Here is a 27911-nt window from a genome sequence, read left to right as displayed (position 1 = left end):
CTCTTTGTGCCCCAGACCTCCAACCCAGCCACAACCCTCACACAACCTTTTTCTGCTGGTATTTATAATGCATTAAGGCATTATGTAATGACCACGAGTCCAAGACAGCTACAATAGAGCGGCAGCTGTCAGAGCACCAGGATGCCAATTACCACATATGGCCATGTGCCATCACTAGGGCCTCTTTCTGCCTTTCACTTCTTATGTGCCTATATGGCTCAGAAAATGAACAAGAAAGAAGATAGGAGAAGCCAAGACATAAAGGAAAAGAAAAAAAACGGGAGAAACAAGAGGAGAATGGTGGGAGGATTTTAATGAGGAAGGGAACATGTGTAATGAGAGGGAAAGCAAGAGAAAGCAAAGAGGGAAGATACACACAGAAGACGTGAGGGAAGATTACAAAACCATGGGCAGCCATGATTTATTGAAGGAGTCCAGAGTTCACCCCATCTGTCACATTTATTTCCCACACATTTGTTTCTGGGTAAATGATGTTTACCAATAAAAGCCCATGCAGAGGCACGGGGACGCTTAAATCCTTCCTGAATGAGATATTTTACATCATTCACAATTATTCTTTCATTCAATCATTTTCCAAACCCAATTTTTCCTATTCAAATCTGGCTGGAGGCTATCCCAGCATGCATTGGATGAGGGGAAGGGAAGACAGCCAGGCTGTCACACAAACGGACCAACACATTTAATTTCACATTAACATTCAACATTATAGAGTTTTAGTTTTTTATCTTATTTGGATCTCTTTGGACAGTGGAAAGAAAGTGGAGCAGCCAGTAGAAAACCAGGTGGATGAAGGGAAAAATCTGTGATGTACTTTATCTTTGTTTGATTATTTGAGTTTTTTTCAAGTTAAGCAGTTCTTCAGTTAAGCATTTTTGTTGAAGGAATAGTTACATTTTTTTGCTTTGTTGCTGAGTTATATAAGAAGACCGATACCACTCTGGTGTCTGTACAGTGAATATGAAGCTACCATCAACAGCCGGTTAGCTTAGCTTAAAAGCATATAGACTAAAAAACAGGAGGAAACAGCTTGCCTGATTCTGTCCAAAGGTAACAAAGCTCCCCAAACCTTAGCATGAAAGCAAAGCAAATAAGCTTATCTCCCAGTATGTTGAATTATTCGTTTAAATCCCGTTCTTTAATTCTCTTTTATAGATTGAATGGTGAAGATTAGATACTGTAGCATATGGTCATTGTTTCGTTTATTTTTCTTTTTCTTCACAGGTGCAGGAGTGGCTATGTCTGAACTGTCAGATGCAGAGGGCATTGGGGATGGACATGACCACACCACGCTCCAAGAGTCAGCAACAGATACACTCTCCTTCTAACACAGCCAAACCAGAACTCACACCTGATGCTTCGAGTCAGCCTGCACCCCAGACACAGACCCCTCCTCAGACGCAGCCGCCAGCACAAGCTCATCCAGCGCCTGGCCCTCCCAAACAGACTGGTCCAGTTGGCCCAGGTCAGCCACAAGCTAAGCTCCCTCCAGGCGCAGTCCCTCTCCCCGGCATAGCCAAGGCCCCATCCCAGCCTGATCTATCTCGCAGCTCTCCCGCCCACCAACCCCAGCACCCCCGTCAGGATCAGACTCGCAGTGCGGGGAGCTCCCCTTCGCGACAGCCCCCACCTCCAGAGCAGACGTTTGGGAAGTTGTTTGGCTTTGGTGCTTCTCTCCTTAACCAAGCCAGCACTCTCATATCTGAGACTACTCAACCCCAACAACAGCCCCCAAAACCAACCCCCAAACCAGGAGGACCTCCTGGTCCTGGACCTGGGGCAGGTAAACCCTCAGGACCTCAGCCTACACAACAAGGGCCTCGGGCCCCTGTGCAGCAGCAGCAGCAGCAGCAGCAACAGCAGCAGCAGCAGCAGCAACAGCAGCAACAGCACGCTCCCCCAGACTCCTCTAAGCCCAAAGCTTGTTGCCCTCTCTGTAAGACAAATCTCAACGTAGGCAACACAGAAGAACAACCCAACTACAACACCTGCACACAGTGCCACTCCCAAGTGTGCAACATGTGTGGATTCAATCCCACTCCACATCTAGTTGAGGTAAGACTTTGATTTGATCTGTCTGGCTTTCACTTGTGTGTAACAAAGTGTCATTTGGTCTCTAACAGCTTGCCGACCATGGATTTGCTAAATGAAATGATTTATTGATGTGTTTTTGTGAAAAATGCTGTGTCACCGTGCAGTTCAGTTGGTTTTGTTATTATCCATTTGTGGCTGTCTGCTCTTGGAGTGAATAGGTGCATTTTACAGAGAAGTCCTGTGTGCATCAATCAAGTACTTGGCTTTAGGTGCTGTCAACAATTGCCTCTGCTCTTTCTGTCTCTGAGGTTCTTCATGATCCTCTTATTGTATGTCTGTGTTGGTTATATAGTTTCCTAGTGTTTTTCTTTAACACAGAGGGATGAACACATTTCTATCAAAATATGTAATGTGAAGAACCGTTGAAAAGAACAGGTTGATATTTGAATTTTTTTGGCAGCAGGTTTCTGTATGCAGCTTGTACACACACAGCTTTATGTAAGCCTGTGAGCTTCTTCTATTTCCTCTCTTTCCTTCTCTGTGTTTCTCAGTCAGGACCTGCTCTGTTCTGCTCTGTCAGGGCCTTTCATGTAGTTAGCAGAGTGAAGTCCGGGCTCTGACTCACCTCATCAGTGCGCGCTCTACCCTGAAGCTGCACTGAAATATATGACCAATCTACAGGAAATGGAGCCTGATCAAGTTCAATTTAATGGATAATTTTAGTATTGATTAGTCACATCCAGGGGTCAGCTGAGAGTGTATTCCTCCCTTAAGTGCTCCCTTGTCCTCTGTCATGGTGGGAATCCAGTTGGTAAGAACGGGGACTTGCAGTGGCTTCCAGAGCCAGGCAATAACAGAGTTTAATTATGCAAATCAAGTCCAATTGAATGATAGCAGTAATAACAGGCTTTCTGCAGAGCGCTGGCTTTTTATGGGCGAGCGTTGTCTTCCCAGGCATCTGCTTGTCACAGGCACTAGCACAGGCCATTCATAGATTGCTATGGAAACAGAGAGATAATTTGTTTGTCAGGCGTCCCTTTCATGCTTGGCTGATGAGATGCTGAGAATCTACAAAAACTTTGAGACTGCCGTTGCTCTGTTTTCATGAGAGACTCCGTTATTAGGTGCGTTGTGTTTCTGCTCTGCTGGCCCCATCTGCAACCCAATCCAGCATAAGGTGCATTCTTTCCAAACCCGTGAACAGTTTTTGTTGTCATTCCATGTGAGCTGGCAGGTGGGTTGCTTCAGATTGGGTGAGAACCATTTGGACATGGTGTGAGGCTTTGTACTTTGAATCTAGGTTTCTCAGTTTGATTCCCACAGCCTGTTTGGCACATTCATCCTCCTCATCCTCTCCTAATCTCCCCAAACTTTTCTGTTTCTCTGCGTCTGCTTTTTCTTTGTCTTTTCCTGCCTGTTGCAGGCAGAATTATGATCATCTGTCCCTATTCACGAGGGCGTGGTGGCAGAGACTGTAGGTGCCACACTTCTTTGTGTGTGCCGCTGGTCTCTCCATGTGTTTTATAGAGCATCTTGATTTGGATGCAAGACTGGAAAGCCCTTTGAGTTTAATCTGCACTCACAGGCTGAGCAACTGGGTTGAGACTGAACTGAAGAAACTGTTTATCAAATGAAAGGTATTGAAAGGACAACAATAACAATAATTATAACAATTAATCTGTATCACAGTACTTTCTGAATCTACTATCCTATCTGTGGTTGTCAGCCCATTGGTTCTTACTGAAGATGTAAATTGAAAAAAGTGTTCAAGAATATATACATTCATTTAGAGGTTAAACTATTTCCTAAAACCCTGTAGTAGCCCTGTAGTTTTTAAGCAGATGGAATTGTATTTGTTGTGGCCAGTTTCACTTGCAGACCTGGCGCTCCAGTGAATACAGCAGCAGAACAGTGTATATGGGCTCAACTAATAAACTACTGAGCCCATGCTCAGCGTAATGAAAAAAGATGTCACCCAGTTCAATGGTGTGGCTTATTTATGTGTTTTTAATAGCTTCTGGACAACAATGAAGGTCTGTGCCACAGAGGAATAAGCTATGCCAGGCTTTGGCTACACAGACAATACCTGTTCTTTTTAAAACGAGCAAAGAAGTTTAAACTCCTTTTACTTGGATCATGTGTCACCTCACATCCAAATGCTGCTGTTTTTTCATCTGCAAGAAGAAAACAGTTTTCAGTAAACAAAGTCCTCCTGCGATACTCACAGCTCCGGAAATTCCACTAATAGAAAGTGATGATGCAACTGTGGAGAAAACACAAATGAGCTGCTGATTATGTGCCAAAGTAATTGAGTCAATTAAAAAAAAACAATAAATGGTTAAATTGCAGTCTCTATAAAAAGTATGTGGCCAACCTTGGACTTTTTGGGGTTCTGTTTATTTACTACATTAAATGAAAATGAATGTAATTAGGTTACTGACCAACAGATGAAAATGGTTCACTCTCTCAAAATGAAAACAAAATTAATCACTAATGTTTACCATGCCACATGTAAGCATCGCTTGTAATAGAAATCTTGTAATGGAATTTTCTGCAACAGTAGCGATGACTTTTAAAGATGATCTATAGCTTGTGATAATCAGAAAAATGTTGGAAATATTCATGAAAATACATTTTCTGTCACCCTATGAGTGACACAATGCATAATTCATTCAGAGCCAATTAGGCAAAGCTGTATCATATAAAAAAAAAAGTCATCCCCTTTTTAATCTGTGATGAGACGATGAGCGCCAGCGTCTGTGCGAAAAACGAGTGGAAGAACGGGGGAGGAGAGAAAGGGAAGAGGTGATAGATTGAGAAGGAGGAGGAGGAAGAGAGTGAGAATCAGAGATAATGAGTGAGAGGAAGCCAACTGTTTGTTACGTTGCAAAATATTTCACATCAATTAGTGCTGAAAGTCATGTGTGGCTCTGAGTAAATAAGATGTCCTTGTTTTGGGACTGTTTCCTCCCACATTGTGCTGCTCAAGGAGATTAAAACCAACCTTGTGTCATCGTCGACTCCCAAGAGTTTGGCTGTAAATAGAACATAAAATGATTTCACTGAAGTGTCTGCTGCTCAATCTGACTTACAGTACACCGCATGTTGATCCTCATTCCTAAATCGCTCTGTCTTTGCGTCCACTAGCACAGGCTACTCCAGCCTACCGAAGCAGATGCAGCCATGCCTTAGCTCTTTCTTGACTCTAAATAAAGGTAGAGGTGTTTGACAAAATGCATTACGTTTCAGTCTCCAGCAGTTTCAAAGGCTACAACATTATTTTTCCAGTTTTCCCATATGCCGTACGTTTTGTTCCTGTGGTTGGGCAGGTGCTCTGATCTGACTCTGTGTGTCTATTATTGTGATATAGAAGTGTGCCCACTGTTCATAACCAGACGGAGGTCCTGAGTGGATCATTAGTAAAACGACTGAATTTCTCACAGAAGTGTAGAAAAAGTGTGGAGAAACAGAAAACATAGCTCATTAATAATTCAGTGAGGGAGAACATTATGAATAGTTCATGCAGTGTGGAGCAGTGAGAGAGCTGTGTTTGATTCCTCATGTCACATAAGGTCAGTGTGTGTTGATGCCCGTGTGTTGCATGTGTGTGACAGGAGAAAAAACGTTAGTTTTATTGCAAGTGTCCGTTTGTATGAGGCTGTTAGGTTGAGTATTGGGAGCAGGCTTTATTTGACATGTTACAGTCACATATGATTTAAACACTGGACTTCAACTTGCAAAACCTGTAGTTACTCTTTCAGGAAATATATGTCAAGTCAAGTCAAGTCAAGTCAATTTTTATGTGTATAGCGCCAATTCACAGCATAAGTTATCTCAAGGCACTTTCCACATAGAGCAGGTCTATACCTTCTATTTATAAAATTATTTACAGAGACCCACCAACATTTGGTCTTTCATATTAGACATTTTCTTATGACTGCCTTAATGCAAACTTGAACTCCTCTGGGAGCTCATACCAGATTGATTCCCTCATTTACAGGTGTCTGTTCAGCCTAAACATGCTGCTGCTCAATGAGACTCTGTCTCATCTCCCAGAATATTAAGCTGGATCAGACAAACTTCAGTTTAATATTAGCATTATCCCGGTGATGTGTCAGCAAAGTAAAGTTCAGCTGTGGTCTACCTTGGCTCTGGTCCCTGGTCACAAAGGTTTGTTCTGCCAGAAACAATACAGAGCTGCAGTAAGGCCAGTGTTTAAATAACTTTTTGACATTGACATATTTACCTACAAATGAGTCATTATTTTACATTCTGTCTGCTGCTTATCTACTGATTACGTCACCTTTACCGGTATGCAGTCATTGTACTGTGTACAATAAAGCCATACATGCCCACAGGACACACATACATTATATACACTCATACAAAAGAGCACTCTCATGATCTCATTCTGTAATAATCTCAGCTGTGGCAGGGCAATTGCAGTCAGAGACTGTGCAAAGAGAGATGTTTTAACAGTCTGTATCACAGTCAGCAGGAACTGTATATTGGCTCAGTTTTATGTGCCTGGAACACATGATGCAATAAATGATGCGGTTAGCACATGATGAAATTTTGATAATGAGAAATTGCAGATAAGGCAATTTGTAGCACAAGTGGTAACCTTTACAAATGATGTTTAATTTTAAAACATTTCTTCGTGCAAATGGGCCATGATGTTGACTCACTAAAAGAATCGCTTATAACCAGCAGCTACTGAAAGCTATGCACAGACTAAATCCATCTCTTGAATTATAGAAATTCTTGACGGAAATTGTATTAATGTCTATTTTCCATTTAGCACTCCAAATTGCTGGAGCGATCTTGAACACACCCGGCATACAGGGAACATATGTAGAACATGTACTATTTGTGAATGTGTCACAACTCTGCAGGAACACAGGTTTCCGCTCTCACACAGAGCCACTGTATAGATGAACATGTCATTCTCATTCTCAAACATGCTGGAAGTGTTTTCTGAAGGTTGGCACCAGCCTGCGTCTCCCTCAGGAGTCCCATCCAAAGCCAGATGGCTGCCGGCATCATGCATCCAAGCCTGCCGTGCTCAGCCTGGCTGCTCCCAAACTGATGATGCTACGCCATCACAGACTCAAAGAACCACCCAGCCTCAATCAGCTGCTTTCCGCCTTTTAATACCTCCATGTCCCTGTGCACTGCGTGTGCTCATCCATGTCAGCGCACATACAGTACTGGTCTGAGGCACAAGAATCCAGAGTCACACGCCCACATGCATCTTACACATGCTGTACACGTCAGCATGCATTTATTCACACCCACGGAAACACAGTGCTGCAGACTAACATTCACTGGGACTTGAATAATATTATAACAAAGTATACAGTCTTTGTAAGTTCACTATTAAAATGATTGTATTTGGTTCTTTTGTGAATTCGGGCAGAAATTGTTTTATTTGTAGTTAACAAAGACTATCAATAATAACGCCATTATATTAATAGAGTAGATGACAGATGATTTTACTACCTGTTACTTCTTATGATTTTAGTTATTTTTGCAGTTGATGCATTGGATCGTGCTACTGACTACAATTTTAAAATGGTAGCTGATCTGACTAGCAAGAAGTAAGAAATTTTCCAGCGCTGCAAACACCCACATACACACTCACATACACCACAGACGCCCACTCATAGTATTGTACTTACTGTACAGTATTCTCTTATTTCAAATGTATTAAATGGGTGAACTGTGTGATCCTGACTTGCCTCACTGTAAAACCGACATTTTACCAAAAGCAGGGATAGATTCTTCTTCTAAATATTTCATTGTTGGCTTGTACCTTAGTTTATTTCTGCCCTTTTTTTCCCCCAAATGTTTTTAGTTCTCCATGCCAGATGCATGAAGTGTTCCCTTTGACTTGTCATTCTTTAATGTGACACTGTGGTTGTTTTGTCCTTTCGTCTCTCTTTTTTCAGTTGTGCTTAGGATGGATCTACGCATGCACCCTCCTCCTCCTCTTTGCACGTTTCACTGCTCTTCTCACTCCGTTTACATTCCTCTTCTTCCTGTCTGCATGCTTTAGTTGGAGACTGCTTGCTTTTGACACATTGATTGAATTGGCAATTACTTCTGGTTGAATCACTCACGGTTGACATTGCAACACGGGTACTCAGCCCTCTTGATTTAGTCTGCGATCTGTTGATTTAGCAGCAACATCAGGGCGAGCATTTTAAAACCCCCTGCCCATAATAAGACAGAGAATTTATACATTTATAAGAGGTGATACAGACACAAACAAAGAAAAAGAGACAGAGAGGGGGCTATGTTTCTTTGTGTGTGTGTGTGTGTGTGTGTGTGTGTGTGTGTGTGTGTGTGTGTGTGTGTGTGAGTGTGTGTGTGTGTGTGTGTGTTCTCCATGGTGGGGGGAGTCTTGTGGAAGGAGCTAATAGTTGAGAGTGTTTCTAATCCTTGTTGAGGGAGTGTAGTGATCCCCTTGAGTATGGTGCTTAACCCCAACACACCATTGTAAAGATCCACCCACACAAATAAGTGCCATCTGAGGATAGTAAGCCTTGTTGGATGATTAAACTGAGACAATGCCATTTTGACTTTGTCTGATATTAGACTGTATTGGGGAAACAAAGGTTTTCCACCTAAATTCGGTATTTCCAATGAAGCAGCGCATGTTGAGTTTAAATTACATGAGGCATGTTTACCCCAAATCCTTGCTCCACAGTTGACTCACTGATATAATTCAGTGTGTGACTGTGCTGCTTCATGACAGGAAGATGATGTGATGTACAGCAATGACTGCTTCCTGTTGAGATTATGTGGCACCCAGCACAGATGGCTCGCTGGTTTGGAGGCTTAAATGCCACTCACTCTCATCTCTGGGACCTTTGTGTTTGGCAGCAGGCTCTGGACTCAGACTGAGCTGGAGTTGCATACACTTTGTCTAAACTCCTGTTTATAACAGATCTTCTGAGAGTACCAGAGGCGATGCTCCCAGAACTGCGTTTTCACTCCAGTCCTATTTTTTTGTGCCTTTTAAGATTTCTGACATTTTTTCACCGGCACTGTTTTGCCTGATTTGCCTGGGAGAGAGGAAATAGAAGAGGGTGAGAGGAAGATCTACAGTGACTAGCACCTTTTGACACAGCGATTGCATTGTATGTGCCTTATTCTGCTAAGCCAAGAGTTCATTTTTCATGAGATGTCTTTGAGGTCAACCTCGACCTGTTCCAAGCCATTCCTGCACCAGCAGTAATATCAGCCCTTTTGATGAATGACTATCTGAGGAGCACAGTGACCGTATTGAACTTGAATTACCCATCCAGTCCTTTTCTGCGGTTCTATCTTCAAATGCCCTTCCTCTCCTACCTTGTGAGCGAATGTGCTATGAGGCCTACAAGGGACCTCAGCATTGGCTTAATCACCTCTTCAGAACTCATCATCTTCAAGGCCTGGTGGCTATGCTAACAAGCTTTAGCGATGCTCCAGGGGCCCCTGGCAGCGCCGTGTCTATCCACGCTGTCAGAGCAACAGAGGTGGGCCAGAGCAGTCCTCCAACCCTCCTGTCTCAACATATCACTTCACCCACCTCATCGTTTCTGCCGCTCTCTCTTCCCCGCAGCACCTCAGGCATGCGACTACTCCCTAATGCTGGCATTAGAAAAAGAAGGAGGGGGTTAGTTAAGTGTGCGCTATGCTCAGAGGCTGCAAATACTAAAAGGCCAGCGACACAAACGTGAGATTATAGAACAGAGACGTGTGGTTGTATGTCAGGGGAACAAAAAAACACAGCCAGACAGCTATAATGAAAGGGAGCAGGAGATTGAGAGACAAAATGAAAGAGATAAAGCTCACTGATCACTCAGATATTACATTTAACCCCTTGCTAATCTTCTCAGTGCTGCAGCTGTCAGGCAGCAGTGTAGTGGAGATGACCAGATCAGTTAGTGAGGGTCTGGGATGCTGCTCTGAGCAGACGCCTCACAACAATAACAACAACTAGAAAAGCAGCATGAAGACCATGACACTCAGTCAGAGAGATGGTCCGCCCACTGCCTCCATCCGTGAAGACACCGGGACTCCACTGCCAGTGCAGTTTGCTGCTGGGGGCGTGAGACAACAGTTATAGGAAAGGTGATAGTTCCTAATGGGTTCACTTGGTCGCTGTTGTTTATCTGCATTCTTTTAAACATTTCACCTCCCACCTGAACACATACAGCTTCTTTGTCTCCAACATACGTTTGGTTGATTTTTTTTTTTTTTTTCCAGAGTGCTGGCTTAGTGTGCTGTGCAAGAGGCAGCAGAGATGTCTGATCAATCTACTACCTGCAATTTTAACTTCCTCTACATCTCCTGAAAACCACTCACAACCCACTGCATGGCATGCCACCCTTTTCATCCTTCCACTAACAGCTGTAATGGGTAAAATGGCCACAGTACAAAGTGAAATATATTTCATATGGACATGTCAGCCTCTTAAATGGCTTAGATAGCCCCCACAGGAGTTAATGTTTTCTCCTATGATCAGTTAAAAGCCTTTTTTTTTGCCAAAGTTGAGACATCAACAAGTGATTTTCCGACATGAGACAAGTTCAAAGTGGCAGCCAGATATCATTAAATGATTGTTGTCACGTGTGTAAAGCTTTTACTGTGTCTGTTCTTTAAAGGCCCTGCTAATCTATTTTCTCAGGGTCTTAATGCGAGCAATGAGATCCTACATGATCAAAATTACAATCATTTGGTTATTTGACGTGAGAGTTTCCTGTTTTTGTGTTTCTGTCTTTGTTCTTCTCACCGGTTTGGGACCGGTAATGTCACACATTTCTGTCCACCAATGAGGATTTAGCAACATCTGAATCAAATGTGATGACAGTTGTGCAGTTGTTTTGCTTCAGTTGTCAGGTCACTGTCAATCAAATCTGATCAAACCACACTGACACAGTCGCGAAGAAGCAAATTAAACTCTTAGATAACATTTAAAGACGTTTGGCTTTGATTGCTGTGCATTTAGTGATTAATATGTAATATCTAATTACTATTTAAGTCAATTTCTTTAAATGTAAATTACACATTTCTCAGTTTTGACAAAGTATATCAGATAGATTGATGTGTTGCTTTTAAAGGGGTTTTTTAATAACTTTTCTTTGTGACCGTCCTGTGACTGCTGCTGTAATTGACAATTGAATAGTGGGTTATGTCACTCCATTTTAGGAAGTCACTACTTCCCCCCATATGTACAAGGCCTACACTCACTCAGAGGATGTTGATACTCATACTGACATACAGAGCTGCTAATCTACTTAAAAAATGTACATACGTCTGCAATGACCAAGTAGACATATATTTTTGCTGGGCTTGCTCCTGTAAAGTTGTCATCTCGCTGGATGATAGGTTACAGCTCGAGTAACTTGTCTGAAAGACTAATGTGTGATACATGAACTGTATTTTCTTGGCTGCTAGCTGTGGATTTGGCCGGGAGGAGTATTAGAAACTCATCTAAAATAAAGCAGAGCTGAGGAGACAGCCTGATTAACTTGTCCTGGGGACAGACATATGTGACGAGACACATGACTTGTTTGGGCTCGGCTGCCAACCGCAGTGTAAAATAGGCTTGTTTGGCTGCAGCTTGATTAACATTTTGGAAAACAGATGCATGTTTAGAGGCCTGACTTTTGTTTTTGCCACTGCCTTTATTCTGTTTGTGCTTTGGAGGAGTTTTCAAAATGCACATTCGACTGTTTAATCCTCCTGTGTGTCCATGGGAGTGAGCGAGTTACCCATGGCATCACCCGTTCTCTGTACAGTGCTGCAGACAGACTATACTCTTATTGACTAATGCATACATCTGACTTATTCTCACTCAGTCACACTGGTGTTTTATTATCTTGGTGACATTCAGCCTGTATGCTGATTAAAGTCCGCAAAGATGGAGAATGGTAAATGCGTCAGGAAATGTGACTGTATAATCAAGGAAGTAGGTAGATATGAGGTAGGAAGGTGAAAATAATGCACATCAAAGACCTCTGATTATACTGACTGCGTTAAAGAGTTTGACCACAGAGAAAAGTGCATTCACTAAACTAAGTGGACCTGTGTGCTGCTGCTCTGGGTGCTTTTTAAGCGAGATTGCAGAGGGATAAACACTGCAATTCATCTTGAATTTTCTTAGGGCAAATTAGCAGAGCTGGTCTAAAAGGCATTTTAAAAAAAATACGGAAACAGTCAAATACCACCCTTTGCCTTCAGAACAGCTTCAGTCCTTCTTTGAATGCTGTCTTACAAGTCCTGAAGTGTGTGAAGTGGGATATTGGATTGTTCTTGTCCTCTAGGAAAGATTTCACTTCTTTGAAGGATGGAGGAGGTGGCTCCACTGATTCTCTCTGAAAGTTCCAGTTATATTTAGCTGTGGCGGAGGCGATGGATTAGAATTATTACATGCTTTGTTTAGTAGTTTAGTACCTTGGCCATGATACTCTGGAATATCAATGAGGCTGTCCTGGTTAAATAAAGGTTAAATAAAAACAATTTCACATCATACCACATATTATGCTTGATTTTTGCAGATTTTTTCATATGTAGATGGCTCCTGATACGTTTATAGATTGAAAACTGTTGGACAGTAATAGGCCTTTGTGCTTTAAAGGCATACTATGTCTTCCCCCAAATGTAAACCTGCCCAGATGTAGAAATGGTAAAAAATATCATTCACCAGCCTATATCTGTGTCTGACTCACTATAAGAAGGACTAAATTTAGAAACATGCTCTCAGAAAAGATCCAGGGTCACTTGGACGTGTTGGTGTCACTTGGACGTGTTGGTGCTTCATACACCGTCATGTTTATGCATCATGAGCCCCCTGCTGAGGCGGGACAGTCTCACCAGTCAGGTTGGCCCCTGTGTGTGCTGGGCAAAAAGAGAGCACCTGTTGCCCCCTGTTGAATCAAATAGAAACAGACAGAATAAGTAAATAAAGAGCAGAAAACATGACCTGACCCTGTGCTACTCTGTCCCTGGAGAGACATCAGACACACACACACTTAATGGCAAATGACTCACTGTTGTCCTGCAGCAACACATTCTGCTGGAGAGATTGTGAGTCCTTCCCACAAAAAAAAGTTATTTCACATGTAGTCTGCTACTGTTTCATAACATGCTTCTACAGTAAACACCTTGGTGAGGTGCTTGTTATCTGCCGTGTTTTGCACTTGAGACTAGAATTGGAAATTAATAGATTTGTATTATTTTCCAATCTGAAAAGCTATTCACCGGGACACGATTCTTTGAATATGACCTTGTTCAGACTGATTTGATGTTGTTCTTATAAAAATAATCTCAGTGTCTACTTAGGAAATTGGCCTAATGTCCATGCGACTGTTCTTGAAAACCAGTGACTCTGAAGTAGAGGAGGGAGAAGTATTCATTCAGAGCTACGTAGTGTTGATATACTGTCAATACCTGCAACACCTGGAGATATCGGCAATACTCCCTCTAAAGATCACCTAACTATACTTTGTATATTAATCTTCAGTGCCCTGTGTTCGACTGTATGTGAGAGACTGTGACTGTAGTTGAGGCCTGCTTGCTCAGTGGATGATCCTTCATTTCCTGTCTAATCCACAGGCCTGACCACGTGTCCCCATTGAAGGAGTCCCAGGGGATTGACCTATATACCTGCTGACTCTTACTGACCTGTCACAGCCGTGGCATGGCGTGGCACAGCCTGACACACTGCTGTGACATGTGCTCGCTCACGCTTCGCACTGCGCACTTGGTAGCCTTAAACCACTGTTCATTCAGATTGTGCACAATGGAAATGGACACTGTGGTTTAAAGGGCCCTAATAGGCCTTTTATAGAGTAATCTGCCCTGCTGCTTTTTGATTCTTATTCTGCATTTTGCTGCACTGAAATCCGGATTGAATACAGTGAGTATGGTTATTTGTAGTCGATTTTATCTTAGGTGAATTTAAACCATGACTGCTGCTGTTGCGTTTTTTTGTTTACATTTCTTTATGCGCATACCTAACATGCAGTGTGTTTAGATGTTCCTGTGCACCTTTTCTGACATTGAAAGTGTATGTGTGTCTGTGTTTGTGTGTGTTTGTGTGTGTTTGTGTGTGTGTGTGTGTGTGTGTGCGCGTGACTACGTGTCTGGGCACCAAACTGTGCGTGACATATTTCCCCAGTCACCTTAAGCTCACCCTATTCACACCTGCTTGGCAGCGCGCCCCTGTGCACGTGGTAGTTAATAATTTACACTGACCCTCTGCTCCCCTGACCTTCACTTGTTACAAATTAATTATGACCACCTCTGTTGTATGCCTCATTAATCTCTGTAAGACGCAGAACTTGAAGGATTATTATGGTGATTTCTGCCTTTGTTGTTTCATAGTTATCCTCTTTATTTCAGTCCTTTGTTGCTACTTTGAAGCTAGACGTGGCCTGTCACTTTTGTCGTGCATTGTCAAAAAATAATTAATATTCAGGTAATGACCGAGGCTGGTTTGATGGGAAAGATAAAGATCTTATTGAATTATTTTGGGATAACGAATGTAAGAGGGGGAACAGACAAAGTATGACATTTAGAAGTAAAACTTTGAGGATAGAGGATTACACATGATGGGTGATTGTGTTGCTGCTAATATTTAATATTGCCGTGCATTTCTTTCATGTTTCTGGCGGTTCTCTTTCCCAGCAGAAAGTTTGTATCCACCTTTTTCTAACAGAGCCTCAATTTTCTTTTATATTCATGATTTCCACTGTGACATGAAAACTACAAGTGTCACATCATGTCATGCTTTATCCTCCACTGATAACTTCAGCAACAGCATGCTATAAGCCCCCCTACCATTACAATCTTGAACTTGTGCTTTTTGAAAGACTACACCTCACATGTGGGAAATTATCTTCCTGTCTTTCCTGTTAATGAGCACCTAAAATATTATATCTCAGTGAGGTATGTGACTGCGCTTAATGACAGCTGACATTTCTTACTCACAGCTTGTGGTCTGGTTCCTGGCAGAGAAACCATGCGGGGGACAGACTCTCGCTGTGAGATGACTGACAGTGAGAGGGGAATACTGAGGTTGTGTATGGTTACACACAGTAAGTCTGCTTGCACATGTGTTGCTACACCTTGCTGATCAGCATATCAAAAATATATATGGTGTGTGTGTGTGTCAGAAGTAGGACAGAGGGGTGTGACTGCCACCACCAATTGAACAGGGAATAAGTGCTAAGATGGCATTTAAAAGGTTGGTGTTAAATATGCAGCCTACACCAAGTGCAATTTTTAGCAGGATGCTTGAATCCGACTTCGTGAGTGCACTGTTTGTTTTTCTGTTGTGCGCGTTCATGTTGTTGTGTGGGTGTGTATGTTCCCACAGGACTCCATATCTCTCTCTAAAATGCCGCGCTCTCTGGCTCCCTCCATGGGTAGGAAGTGTTCAAGCTTTCCACAGACCTCTTCCCTCACCAGCAGTTTGGCTCTGTAGCACTTCAGTACATTTTTGTTATTTCATGATCGCAACTAAAAAAAAAAGAGAAACCGTGAGATTTATGATCAGGACTGTTTGAGTTGAGCTGTTGAACAAAGTGACCAGTCAAGGGGAGAAAAAAAAGGTGTGACATGCAGTACAGTATCAGACAAATCACAGAGTCCATTCTTAGTAGGGATCTCTCCCTGAAGATAACGTTTTCCAACAGCGCCCTCTTCTCAGATAGATAAACTTCCACTATCAAAGTGGTTAAGAAGGTGGAGTCACCGGCACACCAAGAGTTTAAAATGTATGCAAAAATAAATCAATCACTGCTTCACTATTATTCAGAAGAAAGAAACGAAGACAAATAACCTACATGTACAAAGAACAAACATTTAACAATACATGTACAATGTACTGCCTCAAATGTCCCTGTTATTGTTTTTCACATTGAATGTACCAAGAGGCACTTCCAACATGTTGGAACAAGTGGCGGTACCCTACAGTATGAGTGACGTCACTCTGAGGAAAGGCATTGGATGTGTACAGGTAAACTGCTGCATAGAGAAACAATCTTTAAAGCAGCTACAATCAGCATTTTGATATAAACAACAGTTCCCATGACCACTTCGTATGTGAAATGTGTTGCTTGTAGTGACAAATCCCACAGACAATTATCACCCAGTTCTGCAGTTCACTTCAACTTCATAGCTTCTTTCAGCTCATTGTTTGGGTTTTGATTCAGCATCATTTTAAGGCTGTTTTCTGCAACAACAAAAAAAAACAAACAAACTGTATGCTACCTGCCCAATGCAGACGGCACACAGAGAAAGTTAGCAACTAGGTGGTGGAGCATTTAGCAGCTAAATAGCCAGATATTTTTCTCAGGAGTTGGTGGACAGCAAACCAGCACTAAGAAGAGAGTGAATAATTAACACGGCCAGTAATACAATTGGTTTTCCATTTAAACATAAATGGTAGTAACATGACAATGTTGTGTTTAGAGCTTATTTTTGCTGCCTCCAAGTGGCCAAAAATCAGATGTTGCAGGAGACTCAGACGGGCATTCTTCGCTGTTTGATATTTGATAATTACCACATTAACCAATAATGAAAATAATAGTTAGTTGCAGTCGAAATGTTTTTATAAATGTGATATCTTTTTTGGAGTCTTGTACTTGTGGAAGTGTGTAAATGGTTGATTAGTATGCAAACTACAGAAAATAAATCAAGGCAGTTTGAAATCCTCCTTTGAGACACACTCTGAAAGACATTCTGCAGGGGTTTGCAATTTATTTTTTATTTTTCTGTGAAAGTTTGCCTAAAGTAAGTCAGCTACTTTTTGTACTTCATACTTGTCGTGTTTTTTTTTTACAACTTCTACAACACCTTTTATAGCCTGGAGTTCATCTGCTGCTTTTGAGTACTTGGTCTTCTCGCTTCATTACATTTGAGCTTTTTTTTTTTTTTTTTTAGCCTTTACTGTGGATCATTCCAAATTGAGAGATTCAGTAAACATGGTGGGATTTTAATTCATGGTGGTACATTTCTTAATCAAATGAGCCACTTTGAAGCCCCATCTGTTCACTTTTAATTTGTCGTTCACATACCTGCATTTAGGTTGTCATTAGCTTTTTGCAGTCTGGGTAATTGATATACATGTGATTTCCTTCCTGACTCTGCTAGTTTCCTTCATTACATAATTTGGTGAATTTATACCCGACCACACCTGCATAGACTTTGGACAGACTCTCATGCACATATTTGCACACACACACATACAGTGTGTGCCCACACCCACTTTGTGTGAGTGATCAGTGCTGTAATGTCTCAGCAAGCTCCTCTGAAAGTGGGATCAATCTATAAGAATGGGATCAATCTGTCTGACCTTTTCCTTGTGGTAAACTGCAGTGTTCAATCTCTCATTATTTTGACAGTGAAAGGGCAGCTTTTCCGGCTGTGAGCTGACGGGATAGAGCATCACTACACTGCTGGTGTTCACAGTATCCACTTTTGTCTCTCATGGCAGAGTCGGGCTTACTCACTAACTGCTCCCTCAGCTTCACTCTTTTTACTGTGTCAACTGAACTGCAAAAATCCACCAAACAGAAGTCACATTTGCTATTGCACCAAACACACCAAACACTTTTTGCTTCAGCTGCACTACTTTACGCTACACTACACTACAACTGTGAAAAAATAGCTTTCAGTTGGAGGAGCTCCACAATGCACCACGTCATAAGCTTAAAATATAGTATATTTCTAGATTTCAAATTTATGTCTATGGAGTTATATGGTTGCCCTGAGAGCTTTGTATTCTGCTGCTGAAGAAAGCACAATCCAAGAAAACATCTACAGGGTTTTATTTGCAAATATGTGTGAAGAGTTGTTGAATTGTATTTACAAATCTGAGTACACATTTACAGATTTATGTACAGTTATTTACCCCCTGGTAAACATCTTCACTAATGAAAATACATACAGTGTGTATAATACGTTTTCTTCATTTTCTTGTGTTGTATTTATTCTTGTTTGTTAAGTTGCAGTGCATTGAGCTCTGAAGGCCACCATAGAATTCCGAATTTTCTCACGCAGAGAATAGATAGATGGTTGAAATAAGGACAAAAACAGTTTGTTGTCGATGTTGGGGAATTCAGTAGACTTTAGCTTGTGTTAATACCACTAAGTTCTCTCTCTGGGTCTCTTATACCAGGTCCCAAATGGTTCAAGTAAAATGTGAAATGTTAAATTCATCATATTGAGATTTTGATTAGAGATGCTGTAAAGCCATTGATGCTATAGCTGCACTGGCGACAGGAAAAGATTGTTAGAAGGATGCAGGTTCAATGCCAGAGTTCTGTCAAAATGTCTGTCAAGCAATATGCTGACAACCATTTGGTCTGACTCATTACATGTTGCAGTGAATAAGAGCAGACACTAAATGCTTCAAATGTAATTGATGGATTACAGTCAGTGTGTAGTCCCGTCAGCTGCAGCTGAGTTACAGTTCAGAGCCAAGGTTAAGTACATTCTCCACCGAATAGACAAGTTAACCTCCTGCCATTTAATGAGGTTACCTATTCACTAACAACATGATCTCACTAACAAACTGAGCGTGCTGCTGGCATATGAGCTGTTGCCACACACACACACACACACACACACACACACACACACACACACGTACAGTTGAACCACACACACACTGAATCCCCCAAAACATGAAAAGTGAGAGGTCCAGGTCTGTTTCTTGTCTCTTTTGTGGTTTTAGCTGCAGTTTAATTTCTGTGTGTTGAGCTGTTGGAGTGTTGGTCTATGGAGGCAGTTAAAAAAGTAGAGAGAGACTGCCACTGTGAATTGGTTGCTCTGTTTTCAGAGTGCATTAAAGGCCTGTCTCAGAAGCGCAGAGGCTCGGTCCTTTACACAGACTTGATTTTCTCCACACAGTGTGGGTAGAGGTGGGAAGCGCAGCCCACATTGCTCACTGCTGTACACGCTAAAGCACTCTACATGAATAATTTGCTACTCCCAGCTCCGGTTTGGCCTTGCTCCTCTCTCCCTTTCACCCACGCAGTGATGTTATGCTGATTCAGGGGCAAAGAGGAGAGTATGGCAGTGTCAACATGGCAGGAAGAAAGCTGCTTCATGGAAGAAAAATGTTCAAAAGTATTTCATTTAGATATTTAATTAGATTATACTGTACTGGAGAATAGTAAAAGCAGATTGCAAGTGGCTTTGAGGAGGGTGGAAGTGAGTTTAGACATCAGATGCTGAGTTTTTTTTTAGCTTGGAAGATCATGTTCACGTATGTTTTCACACAGTACACACACGTAGCATGTCTTCACTGTCTATATTGTTGCATAACATCAGTATGTTTCTGTCCCTTCCATTGTGCTCTAGCTGTCCACAAACACACAGACGCTAGTCTCTGACATTTCAACACAACTTTTTTTTCTTTTTTTTTAATATGTGAAAGAACCGACACAGATGGCTAGTTCTGAGAGTACTGCACCTGTTTATATATAGCTTCTCAGTAGAGCAGATGAGAGAGATGAAAACAAAGCAAGTCTGTCTGTTTGGCATGCCAATGGCTCCATCCACGCATTGTGGTCTCAGTTGAGACAACAGATTCCTGCAGGATTTGGGCATGTCAAGAAAGGTTTTATCTCAAATAGAAAAACAGCGTCAGTAAAAATAACATTTTACACATACATTTCAAATGAAGCTAACGAATCTGTCTTTACTGTGTTATATTATATTTGCTTTTGGCTTATTGTATTTAGAAATGTCACTTTGTCAAACTAAGTGGGTAAAGTTAAAGCAGAGTTCTCGGAGCCACTGTGGGTTTTACCGTCCTTGAAAGGTTTTTAAATGGACAAAGTGTTTGCCAGGCTCTTATTTTATCTCCTTTTATGCTGAAAAATGTTGTAGCTGCCCACACTCTTTCTAAGGTTGCTGCAGCATTATACACGGTGAACTGCATATTTTCACAGTATTCATCATTCAGATGGCATCACTTCTAAAGGAGGGAGTTGCATAATTTATCACTCATGTTGCGTAATGGCTCTAATTGAGTTATTATGAGGTTCCATGTAAGTCATGTTCCAGCCATAAGTGGCACTGCTTTGTGTTGTATGATATTCTATTGATCACAAGCTCCATGAGGTGAACTTTTATTTTGGCAAGCCTGTATTAATTGCAGCTTTTACTGACAATATACCCATGAACAAATAACAGTCGCTCTATAGTAACATATCCACAAAACTTGAGTCTCACCACTTTCATCAACATTATTTCAATCAGCAGTAGGCAGCTGTTTTTGGTAACTCAAACATCTCACAAGCAAAACATCCAAATGGCGATGACCAAACCACTGTAAAAGTCCAGTAAATATGTGACTTAAATGTTTGAGGTTTAGGCAGAAACAGGAGTTCATTTATTTAATCAATACACAGTAATAGGATCACATACAGTAAATATGATGTATTTTGTGGCCATCATCTTCACCACCCCCTGCTTCTTCCTTGCCCATCCTCTGCCTCATCCATTAGCTGGTAAATTTTAGCCATACGTTTGTCTCCCACCACCCACGTCAGCGTGTGACTAATCATTATTTGTCAGCTTTACTGGACAAGTACTAGACATGTCCTGTGTTGCTCTGTATCCACCCTTCACCGCCGTGGTCAGTGAGCCACACAGTATTTTCTACAAGAATCCAGAGGACACACAAGGAGTCCTGAGGAGAGCAAATAATCAATGTCTGACTCACATGGGGCCTGATCAATTTCTCTAAACAGGGTTAGCATGAAGTGAAAAAGAAGACAGACTGTGCCCTCTACTCTCAGACCTTATCTGGAGACTTATCTGTCAATCGCTGGTCTCTGAGGTCTAGATTAAGATCCCTATCATGCTGTTAGGGTGTTCCTTTGCCAACTAAATGATTGTCACCCTCTGTCTATCTCTCTTTGTCTTACTTGCACTGTTGTCTTTTCTCAATTATTTATATCATCCAGGCAGATAACTCTTCTTTTAGGAAATGTGACAGAAGCGACAGAACCCCAATAACTTCACTAAGTGCTGATTGTATTTGACAGTTGCAACATGAGGAAAATGTAAGGGCTTTTGAAGAAATTAATAATGTACTTGCAACCTTCTCTGGCATCTTGACTGTTGGGAGTGCAGTAGAGATGCCCTCTGATACAGTCATTGAGCATCTGCATTGTTTTTATTTCTTAGCCATTCCTGGGCATGATGTTGAATTCCATCTTCTGTATTTATACCTTTGAAGTGTGAAACCAATAAGAGAAATGATTTATTAGACAGATGGTAATCAGCAGTAGAGGCATTTATGAGGTTATTTGTTTTGTTGTACAAATCTGTGACACAAGAACGATCGCTCTTCAGGCCCGAAGCACCGATGATTATCATAGAAATGGAGGGTTATGTTACAAACATGGTGCCGCCACCTCTCTTTTCAGCTTCCTTGACCTGCAATATAACCATTTCTTTTCATCGAGCAGCTTCATCAATCTGCTGCATTGACCTGAAATTGAATCTGCTTATGTTAATGTCCTGTCTTTGATGGGTTTTGTTTTAGATTCTTGGCCGTGTCAGAATCTATAACTACCTCCAAACATACGGCTCAGTGAGGATGATTGTGAAGGACGAATCCTGCTTTTGCAGATAGAAGGTTTGCTGTGGGCTCCATCAGAGGTCTAATGACAGTTGCACCCCTCCAATCTCAGAACAGACGTGTTAATTTGTATTCACACAGCACTCTTCCTCTGTGTACCCTGTTTGAGAGTGCTTAATGTTGTCAAATGATTAAGTCTTCTGGAAGAGATGAAAGGCCTTGCTTGGACAGGCTTTCAAATATTCAGTTGTTCAGACTCGTTATACTGAGTCCTTGGTACTCCATGAATGTTTATAGAGCAACAACTTTCTGATTTAATTTATTTAACTTTGAGACAGATTTATATTTCTGTACCCATCAATCATCATGAATAATAATCAAATAATGTGTTGAGACAGTGTCAATATCAAAGTAAATACCAATGTTGAGCATACTTAATCAGATTACTGTCCATTAACACAGTTTCTCTTTTTGTTTGCTTATTGTTGGCACCAGGTGGAAAAAGAAACCTCTGAGCTTTAGTATTTAATTTTGCAGACATGTATAAGAGTGTGTTAGGAGAAACCATGTGCTTCTGTCTGATTATTTCCTTTCAGCATTGTTAATTGTTGTTTTCTTTGTGCTTGTTTTTCAGAAGAAAGAATGGCTATGCTTGAACTGTCAGACGCAGAGGGCTCTGTCAGGAAGCTTGGGAGATATTCCTGCTCCTGTTGCACAGCCTGTGGGATCCCCCCGGCCACCTGCAACAGCCAATCAACAACCGCCTCAGCAGAAAGGGCCCAATCAACTTTCAGGGCCTAGGCCCGCAGGTCCTCAACAACAGCAGAAACCATCGGGTCCCCAAGTAAGTGGCCCCGTCTCTCCTGTGAAACAGGCAGGGCCTGCCCCTCAAACCAAGGGGCTTAGCCAAGCGTCCCCTCAAACCAAGGGTTCTGCCCAACCTGTTCCTCAACCCAAAGGTTCAACTCAGCCTCCTTCCCAAACCAAGGGCCCAACACAACCCACAGCTCAGAGTAAGGGTCCACAAATGAAAGGTCCTAATCAATCACATGCTCAAAGTAAGGGCCCTATTCAGTCTGCTAACCAAGTAAAAGGCCCGAGCCAGGCCAAAGGGCCGACGCAGACAAAGGGTTCTGCTCAGACCTCTGCTCAGGCTAAGGGCACTTCTCATCCCTCTGGTGCCAAGGCTTCATCCACCCCTGGTAAAGCAACACCCACCCATGCCAAGACCTCTCCCACCCCTTCAAAAACAGCACCTACACAGTCTAAACCCACAGGTAACAACCAGGCCCGCAAACAGCCGCAGAGCCAGGAGAAGACTAAAGTCGCATCTAAATCTCTAAAAGAAGATGTCAAGGCCTCACCGAAGAAGGCATTGTCAGAGACTGTCACTTCACCAAAAGACATGAAGATAGCTGAAGATGTACAGAAGTCAAGACACCATGAAGTGAGCTACCTGCAACTTCCTCGCCTTCACCTGTTACTCTTGATTCACCTTTTAAATTTTTTTTTGCCCATTTGAATAATTGTAACCATTTCTCATCGTCATCGCCATTGACAACATCTTCGCCATCAATGTCATCATCATCATAAAATCATAATTATTTTAATCATATTATGCAATCATATCTTTCTTGGTTTTTTGTTCTTGTTGTGATTATAATTTTTGTAATTAACATGTTTGTTTTATTTTTCATTAATGATCTTGTTCTTTTTCTTCTCCGTCTTTTTCATGAACATCAGGTCCCTCATTCGATCATCGTCATATTTATCTTACTATCTATTGTTCATCCTCAGCACCAGCATCCAAAGTTAGTTAGTACTAGTTCTCACCAGCTTGTGCTGTTATCACTAATGTAATAATAGTTATAACATAATCATTCCTTTATTAAAATTATTCCCTATCAGTGTAATTTTCCATCTCATATCTCATCATAATATCCTTGTCATCATCATCATCATCATCATCATCATCATCATCATCATCATCATCATAACCACCATCATCATCATTGTCTCCGCTCGTTCCCCCATTTCTCCACCTTGTTCTGTACACTTTTATTTTGTTTGTATCAAATGCAAGCTTTTGTTTAATGTGACACTTTGTGATGATATTTTAAGCATTCTAAGCATGTTCGTTATTCTTCAACGGTTCGAAGAATGCAATGGAGAATGCGTCAAAGATGGCAATCAAGCATGTAACCAAATGACATTTGTCTGTAGTTGTTTGTATCTTCAGCTGTCTGTTATAGTCACTCTGTGTGTCAGTGTATTTATCCATCTGTGTGTACATAACATTTCAAGGCAAACTCAACCCAAATCAATAGAAAAAAGCTTGAATAAACTACAAAATAAGATTGCATTCACAAACAGGTTAAAATAAAATTCATTAACTAACTTACTGACTAATTATCCTGTTGTGAATATTATATATTTAAAGAATAGAAAATGTTGAGATAAAGTTTTTTTTTCGGAATAACAAGTGCATACATGTTGCTAAAATTCACCTGATTTCTGAAACCAAAAAGCAATTCAATGTAAATATTTGGGTTGATTTTAGCCTGAAGTATTACTCTATCCAATTTTTGGATGAAGCGTTTGTTCTTTACTATGTAATTATTCTCTAATATTTTAGTGTTCATGACTATTTCATCTGTATTAGGCCTAGTACATTAATACTGTTCCCTATTATCTCAAAATGCTCATAAAAATGTCACTGCTGATGAGTTTGATGAAATAGTGGGATACAAGGTGTGCACTGAGGCTTGTAATAGACCTTGCCATGAGTTAATTTAGGAAAAAATTATGCCTTTTTTCGCTTCTGACCTCTTTTTTTCCTCTTTCTCTCTTTCTGCAGGATTACAACAAATCAAGTACCCACAGTTTAAGTGACACCGGATACTCTTCAGATGGGATCTCGAGCTCTCAAGGGGAAATTACAGGCCAGATCCGAGAGGAAGGAATCAAGCTCAGCGAAAGAGGTGCTTCCATCCCCTCAGAAATCACCAAGCTAGAGAGCTCGATGAAGCCTCTGCTAGAGTCAAACACCGTCTCAGACCAGAAGCATAGGCCACGTTCACTGTCAGTTGGACAGGACCGGGACTACAGTCCTGATGACGATGCAGCAAGGGATGAATCAGAGGATGACCTCAGTTGTAAGCTTCGCCATGATTATGTGGAGGACAGCAGTGAAAGTGGTCTCTCACCATTGCCAGTAAGGCAGAAGAAGTCACATAAAGATTTAACAGACGAGGAGTTCATGAGGAGGCAAATTATGGAGATGAGTGCTGATGAAGAAGAGGCAGAGGAATTTGGAAACCAGAAGACTAAAAGAGGGCATAAAACCAGTGGGGATGTGAGCAAAGAGAGACGACGACTCTCTCACCATTCTAATAGTTTTGAGGAAGACACCAAAGTAACGGAGGGTGCATATAAAGAAAATGAAGAGGAAGATGTTGTAATGGCCGGAGGCCTTCGACGCTTTAAGACTATTGAGCTTAATAACACCAATAGCTATAACCGAGACATGGAGCTCAGTACTGAGCATGATCTACGAGAGCCAGAGCTAGAGATGGAGAGTCTGACTGGTTCTCCAGAAGAGCGGTCCAAGGGGGAATATTCATCCACTCTGCCTGCCACCACTCCCAGCTACACCTCTGGAACATCCCCCACATCTGTATCGTCTATGGAGGATGACAGTGACAGCAGCCCTAGTCGTAGGGCAAGATTGGAAGAGGCAAAGCAGCAGAGAAAGGCTCGACATCGTTCCCATGGGCCACTACTGCCCACTATAGAGGACTCATCTGAGGAGGATGAGCTCAGAGAGGAGGAAGAACTACTTAGAGAACAGGAGCAGATGAGAGATCTAGAACAACAGAGGATCCGAAGTACTGCTCGGAAAACAAAAAGGGATAAAGAGGAGCTACGGGCACAGAGACGCAGGGAAAGATCCAAGACTCCCCCGAGTAATCTCTCTCCTATTGAGGATGCATCGCCAACAGAGGAACTGAGACAGGCTGCAGAGATGGAGGAGCTTCACAGATCATCATGTTCTGAATACTCACCTTCTATGGACTCGGAGGCAGAGGGGTTTGAAATGATTGGTGGAAAGCTTTACAAATCAGGAAATGAATATAACCTTCCAACTTTCACATCACTCTACTCCCCTACAGAAAAGACATCAGCAGTGTCACCATCTGATAAGACACTAAAAAGTGCAGAGGAGGTTTATGAGGAGATGATGAAGAAAGCACAGCTCATGCAGAGGCAAGGACAAACAGTTAATCAGCAGAAAGTTGCCTCTCAGCCTGACGGTAAACATAACCTTGAAGCAGGAACTGTCTTAACCCCTGGCTCAAGCCCAACACAGGTTTCCGCTCCTATGTCCTTCTCCACAACAGGGAGTGATCCAAGAATCCCAGGAATTCATGCAGCACAGCATCTATCAAAAGAAACACAAAATAGGATGATGACACAGAGTGCCAAAATTGAAGGTGTTGTTGGAGTTGCCACAACCAAACCCCAAGTCAGTCAGACCGCCACAACTCGACAGGCAGGCAGCACAGTGCCTGCCGGCAGCAAACCAGGCTCTCAGAGGCCAACGCAGGCACCACCTGACTCTGGAGCATCCTCCCTATCCTCCAAAGTCTTTTCCCTTTTCAAAGGTCCAAGCCCCCCAGGGTCCCCCAGTGCTTCCCCAGCACAAAGTCCAACACATATGCCATCTGTTCGACCCACTGGTGGTAGTGGCAGGCAGCTGCCATCCTTGCCTGGTGGTCCTACATCAGCTACAGCCCCCCATGGAGCTCAGGCACCTCAAAGGGCAATTTCACCACGTCTTGCACGACAGCAGTCCTCTCAAGATTCACCAGTGATGGTGATAACAATAGCCTCTGAAGCAACTAGTCCTGCTAAGCCACTGACTGTAAATTCTTCAACTTCCCCTCTGTCATCTCCAACACAGGTCAGTTGTAAAACATTGTATAGCTCCCAGCCCCCGTCTACAAGTTCCCCAACATCACCACAAATGCATCCATTGCAACAGTCTCCTAAGCATTCTTCGCAGATGGTTCAAAATGTTGAAAAAGTAAATGTTGGTATTAGCACAGTCAACACAACTGCCCATGGTCGTGGATCTATGGAAAATATATCTCTTTGTAAAATCTCAAATATTCCAGGGACTTCAATGGTTGTGGGTCAGGGCCAAACACATCCAAGCACTAATGTGGTAGATCTGAGAGCCCCAATGAGGCCTGCCCCAATTATAATGACAGACCAGGGGATGGACCTAACATCCCTTGCCTCTGACACGAGAAGATACTCTGTAGGATCAGAGCAGCCATCTGGTCGACACACGGCAGTGCAACCCCTTATTATGAACCTGAACGCACAAGAGCAACCACATATATCTGTGTCTACACCGACCACAGTTAGTGTCACGGTTGTAGGTTCAACATTCATGTCCCAACCCAAGCAGCCAGTGGTGTATGGAGATCCTTTGCAAAACCGTGTGGATTTGGGGCAAGGGGTTGGATCAGCTGTATGTTTAACCCAGAGTAAGCCACCGATTAGTGACCCGTCTATTCCCAAAATTGATGCCTGCCTGGAGAACCTGGGTATACAACAGCAACAATTGCAGTTACAGCAGCAGAAGCTCCTGCAGCAGCAACAACTTCTTGAGCAGCAGCTCCAGCAGCACCAACAGCAATCATCTTATGCTCGATACAATTTAGCTAATCAGGTCCAGCCACTGCTGACGAAAAAAGACCTTGTAGTGAGCCAGACAAGCAGTGCCCAGCCTGTAGTTACTGCTAGTGCCATACCTAGAGTATCCCCTCTGGCTCCACCATCGGTGTCTGGGGCTCCTGCTTCTAACGTTCCCCATGAAATCTATGGTGGAGTTGCCTTAGAGCTAAAAAACAAGCCGACAGTAATGAACTTGTCCACAGGTAAACCTCATGTTATGATGGTGCAACTTGATGAGAGTAACACATCACAGGTGGGAACAGTGACTCAACTGGTAAAGCGAGAGGAACCTCCTCCCCCTCCTCAGGTCTTGGATCTCACGGGACAGATCAAGTCAGAAAACCAGGTGGCTTGTTGTGATGTTGTTTACAAATTGCCCTTTGCTGGTTCCTGTTCAGGGTCATTCACTCAGAAGCCTACAACAGTATCCTCAGATAAAACTCCCACCTCTGAAACCTCTCAAGCAGCCCACCCTCCCCATCCACCACACTACAATGTCAGCCAACAACAACAACAA

At 42.3% G+C, this 27911-nt stretch overlaps 1 protein-coding gene across 1 annotated transcript in view; it reads left to right on the top strand.

Annotated features, from left to right (window-relative positions):
* The window catches only part of LOC111222921 (protein bassoon-like), a 61352-nt gene that overhangs the window by 21550 nt on the left and 11891 nt on the right, over positions 1-27911 (top strand). Inside the window, exons 3-5 of the mRNA XM_022746831.1 lie at positions 1243-2073; positions 22284-23096; positions 24507-27896. Coding sequence (XP_022602552.1) covers positions 1243-2073; positions 22284-23096; positions 24507-27896 — 5034 coding nt within the window. The remainder of the gene's footprint in view (positions 1-1242; positions 2074-22283; positions 23097-24506; positions 27897-27911) is intronic.

Source organism: Seriola dumerili, unplaced genomic scaffold (genome assembly GCF_002260705.1).
Source record: "Seriola dumerili isolate Sdu_G_001 unplaced genomic scaffold, Sdu_1.0 BDQW01000109.1, whole genome shotgun sequence".
NCBI classification, from domain to species: Eukaryota; Metazoa; Chordata; class Actinopteri; order Carangiformes; family Carangidae; genus Seriola; species Seriola dumerili.
The sequence above is the reverse complement of the archived record's forward strand: the minus strand, read 5'-3'. Positions and strand labels throughout refer to the sequence as shown.